Consider the following 17,702-nt stretch of genomic DNA (forward strand, 5'->3'; position numbering starts at 1 on the left):
TTAGGGAAAAACCAGGACCTGGAGTCGGTTTAATCAAGGAAAATGACCAATACAGCTTTTGAAATACATAAGACATAGTTGCCCTTTATCTAGATTAATTTAGTACAAAGTTCCCCCTGGTGTTCAAAAGTGGATGTAGCAACCCAGATCCAAATCTTTGCATTCCTGTTTCATATAATAATCTGTGTTTTTCAATAGCTTCCGGACTCTTTCAGGAAAGGAAATCTACTCATTTTATTCTCCTATTATATCCCCTATACAGTATTAATAGTTATATCGTATATATCAATAGTTTAGTTTTATTTGTTTGTGATCAGTGTTTGTTCTCCTTACCATCCATTCCATTTACATTTCTGGATACTGCTCAAAAGGAATAGACACTATTTAAGAAGGAAAGGAAGAGAAGGAAATTTGCATCCACTTTGTGGCTACCATGCACCAGGCACTGTCTTCCTTCCTTCCTCCCTCTCTCCCCAGTGGCAACATGTGTAATGAGAACGCACCGTTCTAGGTGCTGAGGTACAACGGTGAACAAGAGGAAAAATCCTTGCTATCGTGGCACTTAGATTCTGGTGGCAAAGACAGACAATAAACAAACTTTTAAAATAAAAACATAAAGAATACCCGGCAGTGATAAGTGCTACAGGTGCCAAAGAGACACAAGGTAGTCAGGGACACCCTCCCTGAGGAGAAACCTGAATGAAATGAGAAGTGAGCCAAGAGGATATCTGGAGGTTCGACATTCTGGCCAAGAGAATAGCTGGTATAAAGTCTCTGGCATATTCCAGAAGCCTCGGGGAGGCGAGTGGCTGAGCACAGTGATCAGAGTGAGGTGGGAGAGGGTTGATAACAGGAGAAAGATGTGATCCAACTTCCATGTTAGAATGATCACTCTGGCTACTGTGTGAAAAGCAGGTTATCTGGGGGGCAAAGGTGAAAGCAGGGAGACCAGCTGGGCAAGAAGAGATGACAGCAGCTTAGACACTGCTGGGAGGGAGAGAAGTTAGGAGAAGGAGCTGCATTGAGATATGTTTGCTAAAGACATTTGCTGAAGGATGAGCTGTGGGATGTGAGAGAAAGGAAGGACTAAAGGATGATTCCAAGGTGACACAACTGGGTGACCAGAGATGGAGAGCAGTGGAAAAGGGGGAAATCAAGAGTTTGACTTGGGATGTCTTCAATTATTACAGAAGAACTCGAAACACTATTCACTAAGTATTAGGCACAGTTTAGAGACTACAAGAAAGAGAGAATCAGAGATATAAAATCAAAGCAAGTGTGTGGACAGTCCCTCTGTCTCCAAAGGCCATGGCCTTTCCACCCTCCAAGGCTCTGTCCGGATGCCATCTGGCTGCGGGACTGGGTGCACCTCTGAGACACACTATGGTCTCACAGGACAACCCAACTCAAATCACTCCAGTCCCCTTCAGAAATATGGCCTCATCTTTCCTCATTAGAATTACCCATGATAACTGACACTTTCCTTGATACTTTGAAGCCTTACCTATATTTTTTTAGGGAAGGTAGGTCAATACAGGGTTAAGATCATGGGCTCTGGAGAAGGCCTCCTGGGTTCCAACTGTAATTCTGCTAGCTATGAGATCTGCACGCTCTTCCTACTCTTATTTTATGAAATTATAAAATCTGATCAGGGAAATGGTAGTTTTACACCAAATAGTTTGTGAAATATTACCAGGACACATTGTTACAGGGAAGCGCTCTTCTCAAAGTCTGAGAGTAATTTTGGGCTCACACTCATCATGCCCTGAATAGAAAACAGCATGACCTAATCTATTACCTCAGACCATCAGCCACATGTAGTGCAATCCTGTGCTGCAGCGTTCTGGTAAGACTGGCTTTGTCTTGTTGAAGCAGGCGATCCAGGGAACCCTTGGAGGCTAACTCCATCACCAACATTCGAGGACGAACCCCAGCTGCCAGCAAAGATATTAAGCTGGGATGGTGGAGGTGGCAAAGCACCACCAGCTCCTGCAAAGTCAAGAATCATTTCAGAGTCATAGACAATCAGCTTTTACCCAAGTGTCTCCTTCCTTAAGCCCATCAACACTTGGAGCACTTTTCCCTGAGTGACTGGATTATAGCAAACTTTCCATTTCTTCTTTGAGCTTTTTTACATTTTCCACATTTTCAGAATTAAACCACTGGTTTTGCAACCATATTCTGAATTAAAATTTTAAGTTCTCTTTTTCCGTTTGCTCTGCTTTACTGGAACATTTAATGCTAGGACAGGACACTGTCCTATTGTGGCACACTAATAGGTCATGTCAGTCTTGCCTACTGAATCCTCCTTAGCCACAGAATCCTTCTCAGCCCAACATCCTGAGCAGCCACTACTAATCAACTGCACTTTGAGGCATGTGAGGTACAACCTGCCTATTATCTCTGGTTTAATGACTAGAGAGTTTTCTGGAGAGAAATGTCTAAGTCTAAAGAAATGTATGGCATTGCCCCTGCCTGAAACTCTCTAATGACTTCCTGTTACTTTTATTGGGTTGGCCAAAAAGTTCGTCTGGGTTTTTCCACAAGGTGTTACAGAAAAACCCAAACAAACGTTTTGGCCAACCCAATAGATTAAGATCCCATGAACTTAAACAGCCATTGCGGCCTGACCCGATCTGCCTTAGCCCATCTTTCAAACCTCATCTCCTTTCTCTCTCTTCCTTATTCACCACCCTTCTGCCACACTGGTGTTCATTAAATCCCCAGCACCGCACACACCCAGCTCCTGCCTTCCAGCCACAGAGTCTTTGCCCTTGCTGATCCCTCTGCCTAGAAATCCCTTCACCCTTCACACAGCTAAAGTCTTCTTGCCATTCAGATCTTAGCTCAAAACTCTTACTTCCTCAGAGTGACCTGCCTTGGACCATCCTTACTAAAGAAAGCAATCACCAGGTGCAACACCTCTCTCTAATCCAAGAAGTTACCTGGAACAGAAACGTCTCCAATTTGATTCCTAGGCCACATCTGGTGAGACTTTACAACCTGTTTCATGATACTGTTGTTTTGAATTCCATACATGTTATTCTGTATATTTCACTCTACTCTGAAACTGTATTTAGTTGAAATTTATAGCTTATGTGGTATTAAACTGATTCATGTTTTTTTGTTTTTGTTTTTTATGATTTTGCGGCACGCGGGCCTCTCACTGCTGTGGCCCCTCCCGCCGCGGAGCACAGGCTCCGGACCCGCAGGCCCAGAGGCCATGGCTCACGGGCCCAGCCGCTCCGCGGCACGTGGGATCCTCCCGGGCCGGGGCACGAACCCGCGTCCCCCGAATCGGCAGGCGGACTCCCAACCACTGAGCCACCAGGGAATCCCTGATTCATGTTTTAAATTATGATTTCTGCAGAAGCTCTGCTTCTTAACAACCAGATTCAAAGATGAGTATCAGTGCCAACTGCATTTATCAGGAGACTGATGTGTGAAGAATTCTGCAAGCTGAAGAATAAAGGCTCAACGCCCTGAGAGGGGATTTTTCAAGAACACGGACTTCAGACTGCAATCATACTTCCTTAGTAGATAAAAATCTTTTTTTCTTCTATGTCTGATTAGCTCAGTTGGCTAAAACTGACGAGAACAAGTCAAGTTAGCTTTGTTTTCTTTCATAAGCACAGACTGGAGCCTAATCCAAATTTCCTATCCTAGAAAAACAGCTCACTGATTGCAAAGAGAAAGGAACAAAAAGAGTGTAACAGATCAGCCCCGATTCATGACCACAGGTAGAATGACCCTTAAAATGCAGCACTGAATACAAGTGTTTTCCTTTCCTTTTCTTTTTTTCGAAAGAGGCATATTACACACACTCCATTGTTTCTATTTCTTCTACTATTTCCTTGGTTCACCTAGCTGCCCATACACTAATCAGTCCCATAAACCTTTCTAGTGTTCTGATTTCCAACAAGGTTCCCTGAGCACATTACATAAAATTTGAAACATATTGAAGACTAATGATCAAGACTGAAAAATTACAATTAATACAACAAACTGCCTACAGATAGAAAGAGATTGTGCTCAGATTTGGTTCACTGACTTACAAAATATTATATACAAAATATTTATTAGCTTATTCCTAGAGCTACAGTGTAATTTTTGGTACTAATAATCAAAATTACTCCAGGATATTTTACACAGACATGAAATTATTTTCATTATTCAGAGTAACTAATATATTGCAACTGTATTTTTTTTGTTTATATAAGTTATTTAGATTCAGATTCAGGCACAATTTTTTTTAATAAATCAAGAAAAAATAAGAAAGAATAGATTCAAAAATATGGTTGAGTTCTGGTGTAAGACTGCAGAATTCACATGGATTTTATCTCTCCTGTCACCCTGTCTCCCTCACTCATCCCTACTGTTAGGACTCAGAAAAAAGAAATAAATCCCCACCAGTATTCAAAACAAGAGAGGGTACTGGAGTGAACACTCTTGGTTATGCATTCAATCAACTTTCACTCTTCCTAACAGTACCCTGACTTTTGCTGAGGTATCCAACCCTCAGCCAAGCAGCCCATGAACTTTAAGGGGAACTGACCCCAATCTCAGCTTCAGGGAAAGGTGGGGATATTTTAAATAATACCCTGCTCATTATCACAGTGATTGGTTCAATAACACAGGCCTAAGCCAATCAGCAACAGTACTGCCCTGAACATTGGTGCCTGCAGAGAAAAGAACGTGTGACTTAACTGAGGCCAAGAGAAGTGTTTAAATGGACTACTGTTGTATGGATTTTGGTTCCTTTGAATTACAAAAATGCAAAAAAGGTACCCTCTTTTCTTCTGTGCTTGTAAAGCCTGGAACAAAAATTCTCAGAATACTGTCTTTGTTTTTCAACAGGAGTAAGCTATTTCACTCCATAAAGAAAGGACAAAAGTAGGATTTCATAACTAAACTCTAGTAAACTTTGAGGGAAAATACGGTAATTACAAATGCATGCAAAACAAGAGTTCCAGGAGATTAACAATGTATGACTTAATGTAATAATACTGTTGCATTTCTTACTTGTCTTAACAGTCTAAGTGATGTATGTTTATTAAAAATCTTCACAGCCACTTCTTCTCCTTCATAGGACGCTCGATAAACAGATCCAAAACTGCCGTCACCTTTTGAAAAGAAAGTACAAAGCACTTAGGTTAACCTGTGCAAGCAGGAAAACTCAATAAATTGTATCTTTTGTAATTACATCTGTTTCAAAGATAAATATGACCCACTAGTTTCACTGAATCAAGTCTCCTTTAATGCTTTTTCTTCCTTCTTCTACTCCATGAACTAAGATGGAGTTTCAGGGGGAAACAAAGGCTATAGTAACAGTTAAGTATTGGATTCAAAACAGGATTGGGCAAATAGAAGAAGGAAAAGAGAAGGAAAGCAAGTGGAGGGGGAAGGGAGACAAGAAGAGATGGAGACTTAAATAATAGACATATCCTGCTCTAATTCCCTTCAATCTGAACAAACACTGACAATAAAGAAAAAATTTAATGAGCAGAGAAAAGAAATACACTCTAGGGAAACATAAAATTTTCAGGTGGGAGTAGTAGAGATTTCTAATTTTTTAAAGCCCTTCCCTATTTCATAATCACTGCCATATTAAATTGGAGTATGGGCTGTCGTACCCTTCAGGTAACTAAGAGGAAAAATAAGGTTAAGGACTGCTATTGTGTACTTGTGACACAAAGGTGTGAAAAAATTGACACATAATACCACTGAAGTATCTTCTATTGTGGCTCTCTGGAAAAATAGTCCCTTAAAGAGGAAATGTACCCCCTCCCATAACTCTTCAGATAGACAAACAAAACCCCATATATGTGTATTTTAAAATATTCAGTTGACCCTTGCACAACACACAACATGGGGTTAGGAATGCAGAAGCCCCGAGTGCAGTGGAAAATCTGCACACTGCTGTCTCTGCCTCAAAAACAAAGGAACTGAAAAATGTCTCACCCAAGGAAAGGAAGCTGAAAACAGTTTAGATACAATCAGGACTCAAACCCTAGTTCTTTTGATTTCACACACTATAGTCTCTAATTGAACACAAACTTTTCCCTACATTTAGTTAAAGATCTGTAAAATAAAAATACAGGTACTGTATTTATTGAAAAAAAAATTGCAGATAAGTGGACCCATACTGTTCTAATCTGTGTTGTTCAAGGGTCAACTGTATTTACAAAAACAAGTCTACTAATATTCACAAATCTATTAATATGTGTCATATTAGTCACTGCCTAATAGTAACTGCTATCTGGGAAGGAAAGGGTTAACTGAACCCTAAAATTCACTCCTGTCCCACAAAGAAAATGCGGAAGGGAGGGAGATGAATGACCTCCCCCAGATCATCCCAGCATAAAGATACCAGGGTGTTTCTGATTGTAAAAGGTTTTTAGAAGGATTTATCTGATTTGTTCAGATCAGTGGCTCTCAGCTAGGGTGACGTTGCTCCCTATCCCCAGCCCCCACCTTTGACAGTGTTTGGAGACAGTTTTGATTGTCAAATCTGAGACAGGGTGAGGAGATACTACTGACATCTAGTGGGTAGCGGCCAAGGACGCTGTTAAACACCCTGCAATGCACAGGACACCCCTCATAACAAAGAATTATCAAGTCCCAAACAGCATCAGTGCAGAGGTTGAGAAACCCTGACCTAGATTGCTTTTTGTATAATAAATAAACATGGAATATATGAGTTTATGGGAAATGGGGCTAGAGAAGGGGAGTACTCTTATAAACATTTTCCTATCTGCATAATTAAAGAATATAAAACACAGGTGCTTTTGAAGGTGGTCAAAAGGTACAAACTTCCAGTTATAAGGTAAATAATTACTAGGGATGTACTGTACAACATGATAACTACAGTTAACACTGCTGTAGGTTATGTATGAAAGTGGTTAAGAGAGTAAATCCTGAGAGTTCTCATCACAAGAATAAAAATATTTCTTTCTTTTTCCTTCATTTTTTATATATATGCAATTATGGATGTCCACTAAAGCTACTGTGGTAATCGTTTCACCGTACATGTAAGTCAAGTCATTATGCTGTACACCTTGAACTTATACAGTGCTATATGTCAATTATACCTCAGTAAAACTGGTGGAAAAACACAGGTGCTTCAAAAGTGAACTTTTTGAACATTTCTACATAACACTGCTCAAAACATGTCCATTAATCTGAAACACAACTTAGTGCACTAAAAGGGTATATTTGGGGGAGCTGTATCTGATGGCTTGAGACTCTTTCAGAGAAAGAAAATAGTATGTCTGGTACTTGTCTGTATCTTTCAAATCACAAGTCAAGTTTGGTGTTGGTTATGATCTAAGATTCAGTGTTAACAATTCAGCATTTTGCATTAGCCTACTATTACTAATATATTCACTCTCAGAATGCAAAGGCATTTAACATCATTCAAAATTTCCCAATCAATGTAAAGAATAAAGGTACAAAGGAGTTTATTTACCCCTACATGTCATATCTCAAATTTTGGACATTGTTTGTTAATAATATTAATATCCTGACACATCGTCTAGTCATTCTCTCTGTGGAAATTTAATTAAAATAAAATGTATACACACATAACAACAACAAATACTCCACAAAGTAAAGTCAGAATTGTCCTCAAATACTTTACATTAAATCAACTCAATACTCTCCATAGCTCCCAAGTATTCTCAGCAATGTTTAGAACTTGAGTACATTACCAATTTAATGCTTCTGAATTTTTAATCTCAAATTGGCTTTTTATGAATATTTTAATGAAAATTTATGATTGTCATACTTAGCAACAAAATTGCTACAATGACTACTTAGAGGTGTTCTTCCTTTACTTATTCTTTTTGTGACTGAAAAATGGCTGCATTACTCAACTGAAAACTTCCTAAATGCCTTCCCTATCACTGAAAATTAAAGCAAATGCAAGGACATATTTCATAAATATGTGTGCTTCCATGGTGGTCCCATCCTCAACTCAAACGCAGCCTACAAAAGTGTTGGGGTTTTTTTTTTGGCTGTGTCGTGCCACATGCAGGATCTTAGCTCCCTGGCCAGGGAATCAAATCCGCGCCCCCTGCAGTGGAAGTGCAGAAACTTAACCACTGGACCACCAGGGAAGTCCCAACATGATATTACTTTAAAATATATTATCCCAAAGGAAAAACATTACAAAAAATATATGAAGACACTAAAAGCTATGACAATATAATTATATGTAAATATTTTCTAGATTATAAATAAAAGCTGCACTCTAATTTTTATTCTCAAATCAACAAAAATAGTTACCTAAAAGAAACTCTGGAGCTTGTTCAAATTCCAATTCATCATTATTCAACATAATATTTCTAGGCAGGTCAGCCAAAATCAAGTCAGGAGCAATCTGAGATATTGGAACGGTGAGCCTTGGTTGGTCTGGATTCACTAGGAGGTCTCCTGAGAAGTACATAAAACATTTTTTTTTAAAGGTAAACTATTAAGGTTGTACATAAGTTTGTCCTTTTGATTTACAGAAATAATCACATATTTTCTATGATTTCTAATCACTCTTTAAGGTTTTCTTACCAATCTTATTTTTCTCTAGAAACTCTGAGAAAGTTTTAAAAGTTGAATTAATACCTATCTACCAGGAATTTTAAATACTCATTCCTAGGTTCACTCACTAGAAAGTAGGATTCAGAACTGCCTTAGACTATTGATACATGACTAGGAAATTATATATTCTTTACTTTTACAACATTCTTGGAGCACTTAGCCTATGGTTATCATTGCTAAGTTACTTCCATGTATCATCTATTTTAATCCTCATAACAATTCTATGAGGTAGTTTTGGTCAGTACTCTTATTTCACAGATGAGGTTATGTTGCTCAATAGCCAGTATTCAAACTCTCAAACCAACATTTTTTCTGAATCTAGAGTATAAGATCTTACTGGGTAATAAACATATTTTTCTGAACTGTCACTACAATTGAATGTAGTATCCTCTAACTCATCCCTTATGGATAAGAATAATTTTTACATTTATTTCAAACCTCACTTCACAAATATTGAAAGGATCACTTAAAAACATTTGTAAGTTGTATCAACACATACCTTCTTCTACTTTCTTCATCAAGTTGTCAAGTAAGATTTTCTGATGTTCTTCACCATCATTAAAACTATATAATGCCCACTTCTTCAACAGAGTTTCTCCTTCACCACAAATATCAATCTCCAATAACCCTGGAAACCACTCTTCCATGAGAGAGTCAATGTGGTCCACAACTTGGCCCAAAAGAATACAGCCTACATAATCCAAAGAAGACTTCATCAACACCCTAGCTGAACCTTATTCTGTCACAAAACTGGAAAGAACCTTATTCTGTCACAAAACTATAAAGTTTTTTTAAAAAGTTTAGATTTCTTTAGTGGTACAATTCAAAGTTTTTAATTAATTTCCTTACCTTTTCTACAAGAAGGAACTGTAATTTTTAAGAAACTCTCTGGGTGATTATCTAAGACTTCAGATCCTACCAAGCAATAAGCTTCAGGAGACCAATTCAAGTAGATGCCTTGTCGCCAATACATTCTGTTTGGGCGAAGTGCTCGTTCTGAAAGAAGTTTAAATGAACCCACATATAGCCATTAATTATTAGCGGCTCCATAAATTAAAGGGGAAAAATTCACTGCACACACCACAAATGACAGTAAGAGAGATATATTTGTTTTGAAGGAAAGTACTGGAATCGTTAATGATATGAGTCCCCATCCATATCTATTAAATATAATATTAAATATTTTATCCTCAATTTTGGAATGAAGTAAATAAAATGCCCAGTATACAACCTAAGATAGATTTCAGGTTCATGGTGTTAAGTAGTTTAGTATGTGTAATAGATGAAGAAAGAGAATCATAAATAAGTTCCCATAACTTTTAAAAAGAGGTTGGTGGTCATGCTAAAACCAACACTTTGATGTGATGTAACTTTCTATATGTCGATTAACTGCAAGCAACATAAGGTTTACTTCAGAATACAGTACCACCTCCATAAAGCTGATTTTTAAGCACATAAAAAATTATATTTTCCCTTTGGAGCACTAAGATCTCTCTTTCTTCCAGGAGGAAGAGCTAGCATTATAAACACCCATTTTTATTCTTTTTGTAAACCCCTCAGGGATTGTGCAGCAGAATAGAGCAATTATAGTCCCTACACAGAATGGTCTGAATGGTCAGGAACTGTTACACTGTTAAATAAAACTCCCTGACTGCAGTGGTGGCCATTCCTAGTTTTTCTTTGAGCGCACGTGTGTGTGTGTGTGTGTGTAGGTTGGGTGGGTGTGTTTAAACAAATGATGCTTACTAATTTCACCTTTTAAAATTGCTACTTCTAGTCTGCTTTGGCTTGCAAAGCGAGATAGTCATAGGCATTGTAAATGTGTCTAAAATAAGCACACATGGGCTTTGAGGAATTTTCTTCTTAACAAATTGCATGAATTTATTTGAGTGTATGTTTTTATATTGGCCACTCTGAGGTCTTTTGAGCTTATTTTCTGATTTTCAGCTGCCTTTCAAACAAGTAAACTCTGGGAAAATGACATTAATTTTAATATGCTTTCCTCCTAACTTCTCTAAATATTAATTCTTCATTAAATACATACCTCTTCCTGAAAGCATGTAAGGTGAAATTTCAAGTAATCGATTGATTAATCTCGACCAAAAGCCCATTGGAAAATAAGGCATTTCATACAGTCGAATGATAATTTCAGAGTTCTCACAATGGGGAAGCTCTATTACAGGTCTGTGGTCCGACAAACTAAAGATAAAAGGACACTGTCATTATACAGCTTCATAAAATACCCAATCATGTTGACCAAAGTGCTTTACTACTTGAAATCAATGAATTGAAGATAAATATTCTAAGCAATTGCACTTTTTATAATGTTCTTTCGCTACATGCTCTTCCTACTCAAAATGTAATGGTTAATTAATTCAAATGCATGATCAGATGTAGATGCATGAAATTTTTTCAATAATCTTATTTATACTATAAATAAATTATTACAGTTCGTTATGCATAGACGAGTAAAGGGATTATGTAAAACTTGAAAAAAATTCATGTCCTAGAAAAGAGTTATATCTATTTTTAGAATTAGTTACCATCCATCAACCAATGCAATTTGCACTTTTCAATGTCATATTACTTTATAACATTTCCCAGGTGCTTATAAAGCAGTAAGAATTTCTACAGTACAGGGCTATAACTTAGGCCTCCATTGTGTTGCCCATACCTCTGAAAATTCACAGCCATAAATTATTTTAAGACTATGTTGAAAACTCATTATATCCCCAGAATCTGCGTAATAACTCTTCCAGTACCATGTAAGGACACACACACACACACACACACACACAGAGACTTATCTCCACTATTAATCTTTATTAAATAAATTAGGCAGTGCTAAATCAAATAGTAATTATATACATAAAATCAGTCATTTACTGTATCTTTAAATGTCAAATTTAGTGTTTTCATTAAAAGAAAATGTTATACTTCAGTACGAAGTTTACACAAGAAGAAAAAAGTTAGTACATTTATCACAGACCAAAGTTACTTTGACTACTAAAACCATATAATATATGGTGAATTTCCATAGGGTAATAAAATTTTAAGTTTTGGCTTACCTGCTTGGAACCAGCAAATATTCTTCTCCTGTTGGCAAGGCAATCTGGAATTTTTCTAAGAGTTTAAAGTACTGTGACATGTAGTTCTTTGGAAATCTCTTTTTCTTTGAAAGAAATTTTTCCACATCTCTACGTGAAATAATTCCCTTAGGATGTTTTGGACAGCCCTCCACTTTCACTGTCAAAATCTGAAAGATTTAAACTTATACATAATCACTAAAATTTATTTTCTGGAAAGTTTTGAATTTAAAACATTTCCTGTGCTCAGTAAAAATGATTAAAACAATTTTAATGTTGTCAAGTACAACACAGGACCTAATTTCTCTAGCTAGCAGCCAGGTAGCCTAGAAGCCCAGTGCGGCATGTACTCCCTACACACACACAAAAAATTTTATTAAATTAAGGGAGTTAATTCAGATCAGAAATTCTGGAGATCCTCTGAAACCAATGAACCACAAGCCTTCCCCAACTCCAATTAACACATCAATCCAGTACCCCACATCCTTGTTACAGTCTCATCAATAGTATATTCCTTGGGAAATTATCTTCCAGACTGTGTTACCACTACAGGTTTGCAATAGAAATGTTACTTTACATTTATATAATAGGAGATGGTTTCCATCAGCGAGAAGAGAGGTAGCTTAGCACATTTCAGTGATTCTCAAACAAAGTAAGTAACCCCTGAATTTCACTGGACTCCACTCAGTCTGGATCAGTAGGTCTGAGATGAGGCTTGAGAATCTGCTTTTTTAACAAGAAACTGATGATTCTAATGTGGAGATCATACTTTGAGCTTCGATCATCATCATAACAATTAAAAATATAAGTTCAGAAGAACTCAGGTTCAAATCCAGGCTCTACTGCCAATTGTGTGACCTTAGGAAAGATATTTAATTTCTTTACCCACAGTTTCCTTCTCTGTAACATAATAAAAGTGACTGTCTCTTAGATTGCCATGAGAACAAAATAAGATACACATAAAACATGCAAAATACATGCAACAATTTTTAGCAAATAGCAAGCCCTCAAATGTTAGCCATTATCTACATATTCCTATTCATTTTACTTGGCCAAATCAATTTTCAAAAGAGATTTGTGCTTAATTTTCTTTAGTAGATCTATAATGTTTAAGGGATACTTAAATAGGAACAAACATTATTTACATTATCATGTAGCTGGGTAAAATACTGGACTGTAAAATCCATAGGCCCGAGGACTTGTCTCACTCAACATTATGTTTCTATTTTGTACATATACCGTCATTGAATCAATGAATACATGACTGATTGAACATAATGATATCTAATGCAATGTATAATGGGTCATTAAATAATAAAAACTATAATTTGGGACTTCCTCCATATTGTATAGTTTATAGCCCAAACTGCTCTTACACTTTAGGTAGTGAAGAAAACTGCTGTTTTAGTGTTTTTAAAGTTGCTAAGACCTGTCTGACAAACTCACTCTCTACCCCCAGCCATACTTTATATTTTCTTTGTAGCATTCTGTACCACCTAACATGTTAAGGATCCATGTTTTGGTTATTTCCTCCCACTTGAACGTCAACTCCATGAATGCAGGAAACTTGTTTTGTCTACTGCTATCGCCCCAGCATCAGAACAATATCTGAAACATCATTAGGTGCTGAATAAATACTGCTGAATTCGTGAACTGGGGGAAAATAAAGTTTGGAGCATTTTATCCTAGGGTTAGGTTCATAGGCACTAGAGTCAAACCACTTGGTTTGAAATCATAACTCTAATTCTCCCTGAATATGGAGTCAAACCACTTGGTTTGAAATCGTAACTCTAATTCTCTCTGAATATGTAACTTTGGATAAATTATTTAACCTCTCTGTCCATCAATTTCTTCATCTTCAAGAATGGGCACTAATAAAGTACCATTTAAAAGAGTTGTTCTGAGAATTAAATGAGATAATCTTTGAAAAGCATATAAGTAACCTCTCATATGTCAGACATTATTGTATACTTATTTTAATTTATTTTACTTAGACAAACTGATTTTATTTTATTTTATTTACTTTTTTTTTTTTTGCAGACAGGAAAACCTTTTATTTTAAACCATAAATAGTCAGCAGGTGGCCACAACTATCCATGTTTCATTAAAATCACATAAAACCTAGGTACAAAAGCACCACTGATTATTGCTCTAAAAAACTGCATGAAAAAATTCAAATACACAGTAAAAACACCACAGTATGCACAGGACTAAATTTTTAAAGCAAGTGCATGGAATGGTGAATCAATTTTACAGACAGCTTCCTATACTAAATTGGTATTTATTTTACTCAAGGATGATGGGAATCTCAAAAAATCATGACTATGAGAAGGTAAAATGTCCATCCTTATATATTTTTGTATGCCAACTAGTAGAGTCCTAAAAAATTAGCATTTACAAAATATTCCGTAAAAATAGCTTTTAAAAGTTGTCCAAAGAGGTACATAAAATCAACCCCAATTTTCATGACAAATCATTCTCTTTCGTTTACAGATTCAGTTTTCTGTGCCTTCCTTTCCAGCTTCTTGCTTTTCCTCCTTCTTCCCTTTAGCACCTTTTTTAACCTTTGTTGCCAGTTCTTTCTCAGTAGGGCTCATGTGAGGATCTATGCACAGGATAAGGGCCTTAGCAGATGTTTTTCTTGGTTTAGGTTCAGGTTCTGGGGCAGCAGCTTTCGCTGACAACCTGGCAGACCATCTGGTGGGCTCCTGTTTAGTTACTTTGGATCCATCCTTGCCCTCTGGATTCTCTGGAGACTTTCTCTTCGGCATAATGACTACGTTGGTGCAGCTAAAAAGTAAAGCAACGGGCTGGAACTGCTGGCACCGCCGCTGGATGCTGCCCCTGCCGCAGCTGTTCACGCGCAGGGCTCGGCGTAGCACGGCCTCCGACAAACTGATTTTAAAATATAAGTTTGTGCTTGATTTTTTTAGTAGATCTATGCTGCGCTACCACTATCTGTAGCAGATAGTTTCCAAAGATGGACACATTAATTTTTTCTCTCTCTACATGTGGGCTGCTTAATCCTTCAAGATATAGAATCCATCCATTTCCCTGAACAAGACTTGTGGTTGCTCTGCTCACTAGAATGTGGCAGACCTGACATTTTACCAGTTCTGGGCCTGGCCTTTAAGAGATCTAGGCATATATGAGAGACCACATGGAGGAGCACCAACACACCAAAAATGTGAGTGTAGCCTTCTTGGACTCTCCAGCCCAACTCAATGAGGAAGCCAAGTGAACGACCCCTGTCAATGCCATGTGGAGCAGAACCACTTGGCTGAACCCAGTCAACCCACAGAACAGTGAGAAACAATAAGCTGTTGATGTTTTACTCCAAGTTTACTTGTGTACGCTAGGTTTTGGGGTATTTTGTTATATAGCAATAAAAAACTGAAACCTTATCTTAATTTTATCACCTTTGAAAGACCTCTTATTATTCCTTCAGCCTGGTAACTTCTAAGGCTAACTTATGCCCTTGTGCAAGGAAAGAAAATTTTCCAAATTTCTCACACAACTTTTTATCAAGATTAAATTGCCATGCAAGTTTTATAATACTCTACCAGTAAGTCCCTTTCATATCTCTTTTATCATATAGTTAAATGAGTTTTGCAAATTTCTCTGTGTGTTGATGGAAACTTTAATAAGTTTAGTGACCTAACAGCTCTGGGCACAAAGAGGGTGGCTGGGCTCATTAGAGCTTCTACACCATGAAATTATTTCTTCCCTTGTCTTGATGACTAACTTGGAGGTGAATAACCCTATTTATTTTTGCTGGTTTGGTGTCAGGCAGATCATTCTGTCTTCACGTGATTACTTATGGCTTTCATTCTCTTTAAACCTTAATAAAAATGACATATTTCAGTATATCGCATAAATAAAAATGATGGCATTTATCTTTCACATTAAGAAATTTTACTGACCCTTTAGATCTATCTTTCAAAATAACTTGAGCTGTTCAAATTCTTGACTTAATTTTCAATTAAATTAACATGTTTATAGTATAACTAATAGTATAACTATGCTAATGAGAACTTTCATGGAGTTTCAACTTAATTACTCCATAGTATCTTCAGGGATTTTATTGCATCATGATGGAAATTTGCTTCTGTTAAAAGATAGTGATTCTGGGCCTCCCTGGTGGCACAGTGGTTGAGAGTCCGCCTGCCGATGCAGGGGACACGGGTTCGTGCCCCGGTCCGGGAAGATCCCACATGCCGCAGGGCGGCTGGGCCCGTGAGCCATGGCCGCTGGGCCTGCGCGTCCGGAGCCTGTGCTCCGCAACGGGAGAGGCCGCAATGGTGAGAGGCCCGCGTACCGTTAAAAAAAAAAAAAAGATAGTGATTCTGATGGAAACCACTTTGTTATTCTATTGAATAAGATGTACCCACTCTAATATTATCCACATGTGTGCAACTTTAAATAGTCCCAATTTACATGGAAACACATCACTTTTTGGTGCAACTTTAGCCTTTTCTTGACTATACAGAGTTCAGTTATTTTCTGATACAGGTGCCACCTAACAACAAATCTTCAGGGTATAATTAAAACTCCCTTTTCTACACAGAGTGCATATAACTACACATATTGTTTTATTTAGCTCCATACCTGGCACACTTTCCAAAACTACATGAATACATCTTTACAGTTTTGAAGATTTTTTTTCATTTCCTGAGATCATAAGTCTTTAATTACCAAATAGGTCAAATATAAACTTTTGCTAAAACTTACTATTCACTTATACTGAACTAGGGAGGCAATGTAGAAGATAATATTGTTATTATCCTTATTTTACAAGTGAAGAAACAAAAGCTTAAAACATTAAGAAATGTCAAAGTGAGTAAGGATTTAGGAGAGATCTGAACACAGGTCATGCTGACTCTAGAGCTTGTGCTCTTGACCACTATACCTTCCTGGCTCCATTCTCATTAGGTAGATGAGTAAAATCACACTTTCCATGGCATATGTGCAGAAGGATGAAAATCTACTTTAAAAATATCTGCCAGACGGGCTTCCCTGGTGGTGCAGTGGTTGAGAGTCCACCTGCCGATGCAGGGGATGCGGGTTCGTGCCCCAGTCCGGGAGGATCCCACATGCCGCGGAGCGGCTGGGCCCGTGAGCCATAGCCGCTGAGCCTGCGCGTCCGGAGCCTGTGCTCCGCAATGGGATAGGCCACAACAGTGAGAGGCCCGCGTACCGCAAAAAATAATAATAATAATAAAAACTGCCAGAATAGTAATAACTGTCCCATTACAATTAATTGCCAATTGCAACGTTTCAATACATTCTCAAGTTCTGTGGTATAGGATTTAGCCACAAATGAATTCCCTCTTTAAAATATCTTTCTTATTCTTCCTTAGATGAAATTTAGGAACTACTATTCAAGATTACCTGAGGGAATTTAATTAACATTATAGTTGATTAGAAGAGAGCTTTCTGGGGCCTCCCTGGTGGCACAGTGGTTGAGAGTCCGCCTGCCGATGCAGGGGACACGGGTTCGTGCCCCGGTCCGGGAAGATCCCACATGCCGCAGAGCGGCTGGGCCCGTGAGCCATGGCCGCTGAGCCTGCGTGTCCAGAGCCTGTGCTCCACAACGGGAGAGGCCACAACAGTGGGAGGCCCGCGTACCTCAAAAAAAAAAAAAAAAAAGAAGAAGAAGAGAGATTTCTAACATAAAAAAATACAATCATTTTAGTGACTCAAAAAATTATACTCATAAACAAAATAGCCACCAGTGAGTGCACATGCTGGAGACGCCCTCTCCAGGCTCACTTCAATTCATGATTTATCCAGATGCAGTTGTTCTCACCCAGGGTGATTTTGTGCATCCTAAAATATTTGGCAATGTCTGGGCACATTTTTGCTTGTCATACTGGGAAGGTACTACTGGCATCTAGAGGGTAGAGGCCAAAGATGCTGCTATCATCCTACAATGTACAACAAAGAATTATCTGGCCCAAAATGTCAATAGTGCTGACACTGAGGAATCCTGAGCTAGTGTGTTCTGTTTGAATGGTTTTCTGT

At 37.9% G+C, this 17,702-nt stretch overlaps 1 protein-coding gene across 1 annotated transcript in view; it reads right to left on the bottom strand.

Annotated features, from left to right (window-relative positions):
- Positions 1 to 17,702, bottom strand: part of LRRK2 (leucine rich repeat kinase 2) — a 152,970-nt gene that overhangs the window by 34,723 nt on the left and 100,545 nt on the right. The window contains exons 34-40 of the mRNA XM_079938391.1: positions 11,661 to 11,848; positions 10,637 to 10,791; positions 9,442 to 9,588; positions 9,092 to 9,283; positions 8,287 to 8,433; positions 5,023 to 5,123; positions 1,799 to 1,989 (exon numbers count right to left, since the gene is read on the bottom strand). Coding sequence (XP_079794517.1) covers positions 1,799 to 1,989; positions 5,023 to 5,123; positions 8,287 to 8,433; positions 9,092 to 9,283; positions 9,442 to 9,588; positions 10,637 to 10,791; positions 11,661 to 11,848 — 1,121 coding nt within the window. The remainder of the gene's footprint in view (positions 1 to 1,798; positions 1,990 to 5,022; positions 5,124 to 8,286; positions 8,434 to 9,091; positions 9,284 to 9,441; positions 9,589 to 10,636; positions 10,792 to 11,660; positions 11,849 to 17,702) is intronic.

Source organism: Stenella coeruleoalba (genome assembly GCF_951394435.1).
Source record: "Stenella coeruleoalba genome assembly, chromosome: 11".
Taxonomy (NCBI): domain Eukaryota; kingdom Metazoa; phylum Chordata; class Mammalia; order Artiodactyla; family Delphinidae; genus Stenella; species Stenella coeruleoalba.